Genomic DNA, 13,200 nt, shown 5'->3' on the forward strand with positions numbered 1-13,200 from the left:
TCGGGTGTGCCTTACGGCTGCAAATATAAAGAAGTGATATAGAGAAAATCACCAAGTCGGGACACCTGCGTTTTGGCAGGTTTCCTTCGTGGTTTATCTCAGTTCATCCAGGGAAATTTGGGATATTTCCTTACATTAGTTCGCCACCGCCGTTTCCGCAGTTACTCTAATTCCTTATTCGCTTCCGGAGGTGGTTGACAAGTACATCAGCGTTTGAAAGGAAGCGAATTTCTTAAAAGAATTAACATATAAGTGACAATACACAGTGTAGCGTGTAGAGCCGTTTATAGGCAACGACTTAGTGAACACTCCCGCCTTAACGGACACGCATGCAACAGTAGAGATGCTGTTAGAAACGGTGTTTTCTATTTGGCCCGTGCAAAGGTGTTATAAGTAGGACAATTGAAGCAAGAATAGTTCAATCCCGTGTGGAGGCGGGGGTCGAATACATGCGAGTCGTAGGAGGCGACGAAAAGTTAAGTCTCAAATCTGAGACCGTAAAATACTCGTATGGTCGAGAGTTCCACGGGACTCGAGCCTTAGAATAACTGCGCTGGCGAGGAGCAGCAGCAATTGCAAACGACAGACCGACCTCTTGTCAGAGAGAGCGCCCCACGTCAACGAACCCACAACTGTCTGACAGTAATAAAAATCTGGTCATAAGCCCCAGATTGGTGCTTTATTCCAAGATAGACTAGCCGACTGACTGTCGGTCGTGACATAAGACTCAGACTCAGACTCAAGAAGAGTTCAGTTGAAAGGGAGGCGCCGTTCAGAGGGGACTTGAACACGGAAGCTGAAGAACTTCCACCGTTAGAAGCCGTTATCAGGGAACGGCTGATGAAGGCACAGCAGGCTGGAGAAGACTTAGCGGGTGCTGTGGTGATTTCTAAAGTATGGAGAATAGCGATGGAGCTGTAATAACTTGTAGTTACGATTTGTGTGTATAAGTGATCAATAAATCCAATATATAATCCAAAAACCGTCGATAGTCACACACTAACACGTGACAATAGTTTCTAGGGTGCCAGTAAATGTGGTAGGGTCTAAATGATACACCTTCTTCTATTCATCTGCGTGATATTTTAAATAGGAGTGAGTAGCTAGACTATATAGTGTCGAATGGTGAGGTGATTGAACAATTATCAGTTAAGACGGGTTTACACTGAGGCAACCATTGGCAACCGCGCCGCATGCTGCAAGTTGCTCACTTGCAGGAAGTGGGTAGCGCAGTCGCATGCGGCTTGCGTCCCGCGTCCTCTAGTTGCTCCAGGCCGCTAGTGGGTTCGGTTGCCTACTCGCATGCGGCGTGATGAGTTGGGACACGGATAAAGTCAAGTGTATTATCGAAGAGTACCGCGAAAAGAGCATTCTGTGGGATTTGCGGGATCCCAATTATAAAGACAATCGGAAGAAGTTGAAGTTATGGGAGGAATTAGCCAGGAAGTTTGAATGTTCGCTGAAGGAAGCGAAAGAAAAGGTTGAGAATCTCAGAACGACCTTCCACAGGTATAGAAAGAAGAAGAGCGGATCTCTGACGTTTTCTTCTCCTCCTCAAAATGAGATAAGCCGCAGCAGCAACTGTCTGCAGTGACATCTCTACACAAGCTGACGTAAAAATTGAAGCAACCAGTCGCTGTGGGTGTAAATGGGCTCGGTCGCATGCGGCAACGGTTGCTCCTGGCCGCATGCTGCTTGATAAAGTGAACGGCAAATATAGTCGCCCGAGGAGGGTAACTAGGTTGCTTTAAGTTGCCCCAGTGTAAACCCGCCTTTAGGAAGGAAGCGATTGTGGCATAAACGAGTTAGTATCCTAGAATTGTTGGAGGGACTAAAGAAAACTGCGAAAATCTCATTAAGGAGAGCCGAATATAAGTTTAGAGCGTTACGGCTACATCAGTCCTATCATCAAACTTATCTCTGTACTTAGTTATGTAATTAAGGGCTTTGCCATGAAGACATAACGGTGTGGAGGTACAGCTCCACCATTCTTGACCTCAGCACTAGATAGAGGTGAATGGTCAGCTTGATGTGCCTGTCGCTTTACATTCGGGGATAAAGGCCCCGGTATCCATTGTATAGGAGGGCGTGTGGCCCCCAGATCTCATCTGGACCCCACGGAGAAGAGAAAATCTCGGATCTCTGCTGGGAATCGAACCCTCCTCATGTAGTCCGTAGTCTATTCTGTATACCGATTGAAATAGTCCGGCTTCCAGTCTCCTCGTATTAGACAATTTTCTGTGTTTCGAAAAAATAAACAGGCTTATGCGATCGTAATGCTGTCTGTGTTCCCATCTTCACGAAATTTGATATGCATATAATGGTATCTGAGCCCATTTCAACGGCTAACTTGACAAATCCCTCCCATCAGTATGTGTGTCTGTGTGTATCCCTTATCGCTGCTATGCAGTGACTCGGTAAAATGTTACCGCGGCAACTAATAACAGAGCAATAGAAGAACTGCTGGTACTTGCTGTGTCAAGGGGAAGTGGGCGATTAGTTGTTCCCAAAACTCCTTGTTAATTCGTATTAAGCTTAAAGAGAGGTAATGCCCGGACTGGCTTACACCCTGCTGAACCCGAAACGAAAGCTAAGGTACCGTTCTGCGTCACGATGACATCGGTGTGGCCACTTCCGTACGTGTGGATGTGGTTCACGGCCTGCTCCAGGCCACTCACGACTTCTATGGTGCACTCCAAGCCACTGTACTCCGTCTTGAGGGACTTGGCGCGGGGCGGCCCAAATGTCAGTTGCTCTGCCAATTTGGGACCCGAGTACAAGGTCACCTGCCACCAACAAGAACACAGTGTAGTGCCTCGGTAGAAACTGTACAATGTTTACTGTATGTAGAGGCAAAAAGGTGCCGCCAATACACTCAACCCAGGAGCTATAGGGATTAGAGACCATTATTTGATATGATTTAACCCTGTTGGTATACTCACCCCTTCTCTCTTGAGCATGGTGCATACGTCCGTAAAGAACGCCGCTCCGCTCTTCACAAGGTCCTCGTGTAGGAGCAGGGTCTCCATGGCGTTGCAGGCTGCCGGATAATCACACTTCGAGTCGCGAACTATGGGAAAAACAAGGTCGTAAATATTACTCATTATGCTTTCCTAAATTGTGACTAATAAGCGCATCAAATTCATGAGTTCCTCAAGAATTTAAATTCATCATGGGTTCGGAAGTTAATCTGTTGCAAGTATAAAGATTTTTTGATGGATCGAACAAGGATGTTTAAGAAATATTTTCGAAATAATCCAGAAAGGGGAAGAAAAGTGAGGAAGCCCAGATTGAGATGGTTGAAAGATGTGCAGGATAATTTACGAAAGTTGAAAGTAGATATATATAAGAAAGGAAAATCCACACTCCATGGATTTAGTCCGCAAGCGAACTATACCGACCGAGCGACCGTCGCTTGTCGGCGAAATTAGTGCCAACTTTTGCGGATCGAGGGTGTCGAGTGGTCAGCGCAACGAATCCCTACGGCCTCTAATCTTGCTTTTCTAGAGAGGAGCCGCTACTTTTCCATTCAAGTGGCTCTCAATTATCCTCACGAGGCTGAGTGGACCTCGTTCCAGACCCACTACTTCTCAGAAAATCTCTAGCGCCGGGAATCGAAGCCGGGACCTCTGGATCTGTAACCAGGAACTCTTACCACTAGAGCACAGAGGCCACCAAGAAAGGCAAATAACAGAGAATAAGAAATTCTGGGAAAAACACTAGTCGCGTACTTTCGTTTTATACTAAACGAACCGCATAGAAGGTGACGTTTCCTACAGTTCTTCTATTGTTGCTTGTATATTAGTTGCAGCGATAATGTTTTTACAGATCCGTTGCCTAACAGCAATAAAGGGGATATAAATAGAGGCACAAAGACTGATTAGAAAGATTTATGAAGTACGCCGCTGAGATTGGCCGAAGTTGTATAAAGTTTGGTTCAGGCATTAAAAAATAGACAGACACGCAGAATAGTGTTCTCATAGGCGACTAATTCTTAACTGAACTTCTAATTAAGTACATATATATGCCTGCAAAGTACTTAGGGACAAGTTTCTCAGGAACTTACTTATTTTCAAGGCCTTGGCCAAGTCTGCGTCATTATCCACATACACGTGACATATGCCCTCTGCGTGACCCATGACGGGAATATGGTGACTTTGATCCTGAATTGAGCGCACTAACTCCGTGGATCCACGAGGGATGACCAGATCTATGTGCCCATCTAGCGACAGCAGATCGCTGATCTCCTCGCGAGTTGAAACCTGGCATACGTAGACAAGAGACAGTGATAATGCGAGTCAACACCACATGCTTGATACTGAAGGACAAAAGCATACACTGGAGAGGGAATCAAAACATTGAAGAAGGCTTTCGCACCAGGTGTGGTCCTCAGATTTGTCACTCACTCATGGAGCCATTGCTCCTTATCCACTGGTCAGATCAATCCAATCCATACCAACCCATCCTATCTCCTCAGAGGTTTAGTTTAGCCAAATAAAAAGGAAACACCGAACAGGTTGGTCCAGAGTTGACGCTTCTGGCTTGTACCTGGGAAATTCCTTGATCGAATCTCGGCCTATGTACTAATTGTCTTGACTGAAGTTTTCGTGGTTTTCCTCTTTCCGCGCAGGCGAATACTAGAACGGCAATCTACCTAAAACTAGGCTAAGATCGCTTCCTTCCACATATTTCAAGTTCATTATTCGCTATCGTTCAATCATACGAAGCCATGTAGTCTGAGAGAATGACAGCTCGTTTGGTAAACTGAATATATATCATTGGTGATGAAAGTGGATTAAAATTATAATCTTATTAAAACCAAATTCTTTTATAACTGACTGTGGAGCAAGGTCTTTCTTCAGAAGCCAACAGCTATCCAACAACTCAAGGAATTCCCAGCATTTTATGGAACCCAAAGGTTCTTTAGCGTGTTCACTAGAGCCCGCCACTTGTCTCATTACGCAGTTTTTTAAAATCAGGGCCGGGTTTAGAGCTGTGGAGGCCCCGGGATATTAAAATTGTGGAGGTTCCTATCAGCATCAGAAAATTTAGGTTGTGATATTTCTACTTTCTTATTTCTTAGGACCCGGGGTAGCGCAGTCGGTACAGCGACTGGCTACGGGCTGAACGACCGAGAGATCGGATTTCCATCCAAATCGTCCAGACCGTCTCTGAGGTTCACCCAACCTCCCATTCAATGAGAACCGAGGGCTCTTTCCCCGGCGGTAAAGCGGCCAGGGCGTGAAGTTGATCACTCACCTCCAACTAGTGCGGAGGTCAAGGTGGGTCTATACACCCACTCCCCCATACCCCTTCATGGTGTAGCGCTTAATAAGTAAAGCACAGGGCAAACTTTACCTTTTTTACCTTATAATAGCAGAAAATAGAAACCCTTTTTTCGTGATTTTAGAGAAGCGAATGTCTCAGTCAAATCTGTGGGTTCTATTTCTGTTTTGTGAAGGTCCGGGAGTGACTGTCCCTCTTGCTACCTCGTAAATTCGGCCATGGCTAAAACGACAAAACATGAAAATGTAGGACTATGTTAGTAAACACAGCACGAGACCCAAGTGTAATGAAGCGTTTGGCGTGACGGTTCGGTCTGCAGTCACTTACCAGTGAGATGGCGTTGTTGGCGCCCACTTCTTCCAACGCCTGCCTCACGAGGTCCATGAGCGCCCTGTTGCTGTGAGCTGCCTCGCTGCCTCCCTTCAGCAGCAAACCGTTAGCGGAACTAATGGCGAGTGCGGCAACCTGAGGCACACAGAGGCACTGCGGTGAGGTTCACATCTGAGGCAGTAACGGGCACGCCGAATGGCAAACGTCGAAGCTGAAGACAACAAGAGAAGAGATGATTGCTCCTTGAAGATACTATCCAACATATCTTTCTATGGACTGAGGAGAACTACGGAATGCCTGTCGTAAGAGCTGGTCTCTTGGGTGTGATTCGAACCTGAGACCCTCCAAGTACGAACCAAGACTGATAATTTTGGTCTTTTGTGCTGTGATACGATGTGAATTTATAGCTGGATTGTGACGTTTCGGAGGAATATGCTGACCTCATATTCATGATTGAGTTGTCTCTCGTGAGGAATTCGTTCGATTATGCGGACTGGTTTATTTTTTTCTTCCTCTTCGCTCCCACTTTAGAGCAGAGGGCTGATTTTCCAGTTTCATTGATCATTTTACAGACGGGAGGACTCCTTGGACGGGTGATCAGCCCGTCGTAAGACTTCTACCTAAACACAGGGCAACACAAACACAGAATAAACGCATACACACAAAACATCCATATCTTATGTGGGATTCAAACCCACGATCTCGGCTTCCATGTGAGCGAAAACAGTTCATGCCCTAGACCGCTGGGCTACCGTGACCGGCGTCCGGATATGTTGTAGGGAAATTTATCCTTCATACCAGCGCGACGAGGTTAGGAATTAGGGTCAGTCCGGCCTGATACTGAAGATGGAGGTAGCATGTTTCTCCGAAAAGTTGGTGCCCACCTACAAGACTGGATTGTATCGCGATCAAAAATACCGACATGTGAAAAATAACAGCTGCGGAAACGTCGAAAATACTTACTGAACAATACTGATTGTTAATATTGTGGCATGTAGAAAAGTCGATAGGCAACCACCGCGAAAGTAGCAGGTGTACAATAGCCGTTGCTAAGTAAAGGCTTCGGAGACAGGCATGCGTCCGTGGCAATAATAGCAGAGAAATAACGGAATGGTGCTTTCTGTGCGGTCCGTGCCAAGATATTTTAAGCAGGACAGTTAATGAAAGTTGAGTTGAGTTGAGATTGTTGGTGAGTTAGTCAGAGAACAGCTGAGGCTCAGTCGCTGTGAGCTGTTGCTCTTAGAAGCTGGTAGTAGAGGCCGGGGATAGCTCAGGAACCCAAAGAGAAACGTCCTCCGTTTGAAGCCGTGAGGACACGGCACACTGAGAACACTTAATGTGTGTGTTCTAGTGAACTGTAAAGTGTGTGAATTAGTGAAACAGATATAATTACTTGTAGTCACGATTGCATATGGAAATGTCAACAGTATGACAGCCAAAAGAAAGACATGGAAGAGAGAAAGAGAGGAGATTTGAGAGTAAGACAAGCAAAGAGAGGAAGAATTTAATGAGAGGGAGGGAGAGTGAGGGTGTGGAAACAGTGAAAGCAGAGACTGGAATAATTATTCTAGAAGATAGCTGGAACACTTGACATTGATTTCTAGGGCAGTAACATTCAAATTGAATTGTTGAGGCCGTAGCAAAAACAGTTAATTCCTTGCCGGAAGCGGTGTCGGTGCCTACATCTTCAGTGCTGAAGAGTAAGTCAAGTGAAGCACCAGTAACAGAGACAAACCTGCTGATGCCGTGTAGTCTGGTAGAAGTTTACTCATGACAAATATCTACGCGCTGCTAGATTTCGCCTGGTTCCTTTCACGGCCAACTCTTTGAAGTTGAACCTAAATTCTGTATGTTCCTCTAAAACGTCGGTAAATATATACCACACTATACGGCGTCATATCGCAGAACATAGTATTTTTTTATTGCTAGTGGGGTGGGACTAAGTCCCTTGTACTGTGGCCACTTCTGGACTATTGTACCAGCCCCGGATGATAGGTGAGGGTGATAGTGGAATGAAGATTAGCAGGGGAAACCGAAGTACTCGGAGAAAACCTGCCCCAGCGCCACTTTATCCACCACAAATCTCACTTGACCAGACCCGGGGATCGAACCCGGGCCGCCGCGGTGGGAAGCCAGCGACTAACCGCTTGAGTTATGGAGCGGCTCACAGAACACAGTAAGTGCCGTATGAAAACAAACATCAATATTAACTTCATTAGTTTCGTAGACAGATGAGTGTGGGGTTAAGCCGAACAGTGAGTGTACATAATCGCGAGACTTCTGTACTGTAAGCGCAGCTCTCATACCTGAGGAAGGCAGTCTGGCCGGGATTCGAATATAACCAATAGCACTCCTATAGGCACGGTGACTTGTGTGAGATCCAAACCCGGTGCCAGCCTGGTCCTGCGCAGAACTCTGTTCACGTTATTGTGGCTGTTTTCCGCGATCTGACGCAGGCCTGCGGAGGGACACAGCATATGAACAAGTCTTTTATCAGGTAGACTGTAAAAGGGTTCTGACCGTGGTATATGACACACAGAATTACTGGGTTTTTGGACTTTTCCATCGTCCGGAATTAGCTCTCTCTAAGGGGCCCAGCTGAGTAGGTGTCTTCCTTTCTCACTTGAAGACGGAAACAGATCCAATTTTGCGAAACGTCGTGTCCTCTATTACCTAGAATTCCAGATGATGTAAAAAGTCCAAAAACCCAGTAATTCTGTAACTCTTTTATCACTTTGCCTTTATCTCTGAAATATATATGTTCCTGTATTTATGCCTCTGTTTTGCCGACAAACGGCGATCGCTCGGGCGGTGTGGTTCGCTTGCGGACTAAAATCACGGAGTTGTATCCGTCTTGAATATACAGGGAGTCTCTTCTCACTAAGGAATTTCCTGCGTGTATGGAAGCCAGTGGTTCATCACAGTCTTCACACAAGCTCACCATTTAAACCTATCCTGAACCTGAGCTCTAGGATTTTCAGCCCTGCGAGTGTAAAGAATATTCTCTTCTGGGATGTAATATTTTGTATTTTCTTTTTTTATTCTACATCACTGCGGATGCCCCAGGAGGGAAGGTCAATATTCCGGGAGGTCACAGTATCGAAAATTCTAAGCAAAGAGTTGTATAAGTACATGTGTCCTTTTCCGAACCGTTTCCGAAATAGAGCTATTTCACTGTACAGCTCTAAAATAATTATGGCCATTATTTCTTAACCTGAACTTCTTGTCTAATATCCAGATTATGGCTGTTCTGCCTTTTCTCCCCCGACTCTATATATAGCAGGCCTCTGTGTACAGTACACATGAGGCGCACATATTCTTTGTGTACAGTGAAGGAATAGACATTCTAATTTTTGTGTTCCATTAGTGAAAATAAGGGTCTCGGTTTCTACTCTCTCCCATTTCCTCCCCCCCAAGGCCTTCGTCTTACGCGTACGGTTAATTTAACGACGCTGTTTGGACTATATAATCTCGAATGGTATGCTGATTGATGAATAAGAAAGGATTTGTAATATTTGCGGGTTTCACGGCGGTGGCTATGAAGAATGCAGTCTTCTGGTATATGACGCCGTGTGGATATTGTGTAAACCGACGTTTTGGAGGAACGTCTGCAGCCACTTGCTCACGCTTGTTCCTCGCTTGCGGATTTTTATACCCCGAAGGTGGAGGCGATACGTTCCTCCGAAACGTCGGTTTACACAATATCCACACGGCGTCATATACCAAAAGACTGCATTCTTCAAGAAAATATTTGGAAGGAAATAGTTGTGGGTTAATCAAGGTACTATACTGAAATTTGCCTGTGGAAACGTAGGAAAACCACGATAAACCTGAGTCGGGATAGGCGAGGTTCTGGCTCAGGTCTGAACAGAGTACCTCCCGAATACAAGTGCGTTACATTACGCCAGCCAGCTCTGCTCCATGGTACTGTGGGCAGTGGCTTTGCGGGCCAGAGCGTCATCACAATGCTATACATTACCTGTAGTCAGGCTCCTCAGCTTGGGGGACGTAAGGGACAGTCTGGACAGAAGTGGCTTGCTCAGTCCTCCCTTCGTAGCCTCTGCTAGGTCCTTTTCGTTCGCTTCCAAGATTTCCTTCTCTTTGCTAAGTAACAGATCCGCTAGAGTGTAGATACACGTAGCCCTTTCTTCTGGGGCCAGCCCCAGTAGAGTCCGACTACCAATCCTGGCTATGGACATATAAAAATGATAATTATAATAATTACCAAAACCTGAATTAGTCATGTGAGTTATGGGTAGTATTGACAGCGCCATAGCTCAAGCTGTTAGTCGCTGGTTTTCCACCGCGGCGGCCCGGGTTCGATCCCGGGTCTGCTCAAGTGGGATTTGTGGTGGACAAAGTGGCGCTGGGGCGGGTTTTCTCCGAGTACTTTGGTTTCCCCTGCCAATATTCATTCCACAAATTTCTCCAGCATCATAATCGCCCGGGGCAGACTACAATAGGCCAATCAGTGGCCGCCGTGCCGAGTGGAACCAATTGGACCCCACCCCCCACTAAGCGAATTATGTGGAGTATTTAGCTGATATCGCATTGGTAGCCTGTTATTCGGGCATAAGTCTAATTAATATATTTCAATTGTCGTGTTGGGGTGAAACATATTTTAATCCTTTGAAAGTCAACCAGCATGAAGAAGGAAGCAAGAAAATATTTTATTGACACCTGCTTCATGCTGGTTTCTTGCTTGGTTTACTCTCCAACCCTGAAGAAGGAGCCAACATTCTCCTCAGAACCGTCTGTTTGATTTAAACGGACTACATAACGTTACATTCTAGAAGACAGAATTTTTGTAAACACTGCTGTGAGAACCTCAAATCCTACGTAATACTACAATATGTAGACCCCGATATACATAACTTCTTTTGCTGTAGGACTTGATGATTTCTGCTGTCAGGTTTGTTTATATTCAAAGCAGAGTTTCGGAGTCATATTTTATGTATTAGCGGGGTTGTACAGCCTTCCTCAGGAAGGAGGTTAGACTGTGTGAAATGTATGAGCAGTCAGCCTGATTTATACTGGAGAAAAATGAAAGGGACATAAAATTTTAATCATGAATAATGTGAGTTAATAAATATCGTGTTAGTATGTTGCACAGCATCAGATCCCCGTACGCCGTAATGAAAATGAATTGACAAAATGCAAGGGCTTTCATCCGTGTAGTTAGAAATTCTCCACTGATCAAGAGAGACATGCTCTCGTTCAATGTTCGAAGTAAAAGTCACATGACATTTATTTTGCATTCACTCGAAGAAAATCTCGCAACCTGACGTTTAATTAGTGTCTGCAGTAGCACCTTGTAAAAAATAATTTTTCTATAAATATTTAATTAAATATTTTTACCTGCATTAACAATACATTAATCGTGAAGTTACGACGTCGTGTCTTGTCACAGATTTACCAACTGAATTAAAGTGGGACAATTTTTTTTATAGATAGTGGGGTGGGACTAAGTCCCTTGTACTGCGGCCACTTCAGGCCTATTGTACGAGCCCCAGATGATAGGTGAGGGTTACTGTGGAGCAACTGGTGGAATGCAAATTGTCAGGGGAAACCGAAATACTCGAAGAAAACCTGCCCCAGCGCCACTTTGTCCACCACAAATCCCACTTGACCAGACCCGAGATCGGACCCGGGCCGCCTCGGTGGGAAACCAGCGACTAACCGCTTGAGCTATGGCACGGCCCAAACTGGGACTAAGTAATAGTTCAATTCGTGAGAGGTGTCAAGAAGAAAATGAAACAGCCACACTTATCCTGTGCTAATGTGAGGCCTTAGCTTGTTTAAGATTGCGTCACTTGGGTCAATATTTTATGGAACCAAGTGACTATTTGGACGTCTCCACGTACAAAATCCTACACTTCATTCGAAGCGCAGGATTGTTGAGGGGATAATCAGAAGGGGAGGCATAATAGATCACCGTGATCGCGGTACAAGGGCCAAGAAAGCCAACCCCTTATACATTCATTCATTCATACCAACTGAATTTGAAAACTGCCGTCACAGACTCTAGAAAATCTAGAAGAAACTTAATTTTCCCAAAGTCATGTAGTTATTTTAGTTTACTTCAAATACTGACCTACGAGTATAAAAGTAGTAATTTCTCTACCAACTTTGTTACATTTCATAATCCAAGTATCCCCTGCTGTTTACTTGCCTTAAATTCCTGTTTTATCTTCATGAAGTAAGCAAGAAGGGTACTATTAGCCCACCGGTTATTGGGCACTAACAGTGCAGACTGGTCTGCTTTACCGTTTCTCACGGTGTTGTCGCTTGCAGATTTCTTATACTTTTTCTTCTACCCTGAAGATGGGGGCGATACGTTCCTCCGAAACGTCGGTTAACACCACATATACACGGTGCCAAATCCCAGCAGACTGCTTTCTTCATAGTCACCGCCGTGAAAGCCTCAAATCTTACGGTAATGAACCTTCGTGTTCCATAAAATACTGGGAAGTTCTTGAGTGGCTGCACAATTGGCAGCTTCTCAAGAAGGATTCAGCTCCATGAAGTCAGTTACAAGATCAGGTTAGAAACAATGATTAGAGATTAGTTAAATATATTAGTTTTGAATAATATGATTAAGAATACTACACTCATTTGAATTCATCATGTTCGAAAGATCGAATGTATCCAAAAACACTTAATGGACTATAAGTGCAGAGGAACGCAATCCATTGGATGGAACGGGACGAAACGTCTGAACCTTGGAGAAGATGATAAAGAAAATCAGCATGGAAAAAGCTAATTATAGAATGCCTTTCTTATATACCATCATATATGCCGTTGGCACTTGAGCTATTCCATGAATTTCATATATAAGTTCTTATAATTCCAATTCCATTTTATACGTCTCTCTTTATATCGCGTTCAGTTCATGCCCATGAAACTGAGATCACATTATACACGCTTTCGAAGGAATGCAGAACACCACGTGTTCCTCCTGTACCTTACCGTTCTCAGCAAGGACGTCTGTAGTAGCGTGCTCCCCACCGCTGCCACTTCCGGTGAAGAAGGTGCCTATTCGCCTTCCACGTAGAATGGTCTTTATTGCGTTGTCCTGCATACCATTGCAGATCACCACACACACTCCTCGATCCAGGGCCCACGCTGCTGACTTTACCTTCAGAAACAAGTGCGGGAAAGAACGTCATCATATCTGAAGAGGTAGCGTTGTTATGGAGAATTGCTTGTGTACAGAAACATCTTTTAGATCATTAAATAAAACTACTTATTTACTTACTTGATAACATGGCCGCACCATAGCTTAAGAGGTTAGTCGCTGGCTTCCCACCGCGGTGGCCCGGGTTCGATACCGGGTCTGGTCAAGTGGGATTTTCGGTGGAGAAAGTGGCGCTGAGGCCAGGTTTTCTCCGAGTACTTCGGTTTCCCCTGACAATTTTCATTCCACCAATTGCTCCACAATCTCACACACGGCCAGAAGTGGCCGCAGTACAAGGGACTTAGTCCCACATCACTAGCATTAAAAGAAATACTTGATAATATGGTGAGGGTCTTATTGGGAATTTTGAATCCATCAAGAAAGCCTCTATTTTTGGTGTGTTCGCA

The 13,200-nt window shown here is 44.9% G+C and overlaps 2 protein-coding genes across 4 annotated transcripts in view; one reads left to right on the forward strand and one right to left on the reverse strand.

The window, feature by feature from the left end:
- LOC111871160 (putative tyramine receptor 2) overlaps nt 1-13,200 on the forward strand; it is a 248,106-nt gene that overhangs the window by 57,179 nt on the left and 177,727 nt on the right. The gene's annotated exons all lie outside the window — the stretch shown is intronic.
- The window catches only part of LOC111871155 (delta-1-pyrroline-5-carboxylate synthase), a 44,825-nt gene that overhangs the window by 2,377 nt on the left and 29,248 nt on the right, over nt 1-13,200 (reverse strand). Inside the window, exons 8-14 of the mRNA XM_023864035.2 lie at nt 12,586-12,754; nt 9,596-9,805; nt 7,923-8,074; nt 5,614-5,751; nt 4,067-4,262; nt 2,943-3,070; nt 2,600-2,786 (exon numbers count right to left, since the gene is read on the reverse strand). Coding sequence (XP_023719803.1) covers nt 2,600-2,786; nt 2,943-3,070; nt 4,067-4,262; nt 5,614-5,751; nt 7,923-8,074; nt 9,596-9,805; nt 12,586-12,754 — 1,180 coding nt within the window. The remainder of the gene's footprint in view (nt 1-2,599; nt 2,787-2,942; nt 3,071-4,066; nt 4,263-5,613; nt 5,752-7,922; nt 8,075-9,595; nt 9,806-12,585; nt 12,755-13,200) is intronic.

This window comes from Cryptotermes secundus, unplaced genomic scaffold (assembly GCF_002891405.2).
Source record: "Cryptotermes secundus unplaced genomic scaffold, Csec_1.0 scaffold282, whole genome shotgun sequence".
Taxonomy (NCBI): domain Eukaryota; kingdom Metazoa; phylum Arthropoda; class Insecta; order Blattodea; family Kalotermitidae; genus Cryptotermes; species Cryptotermes secundus.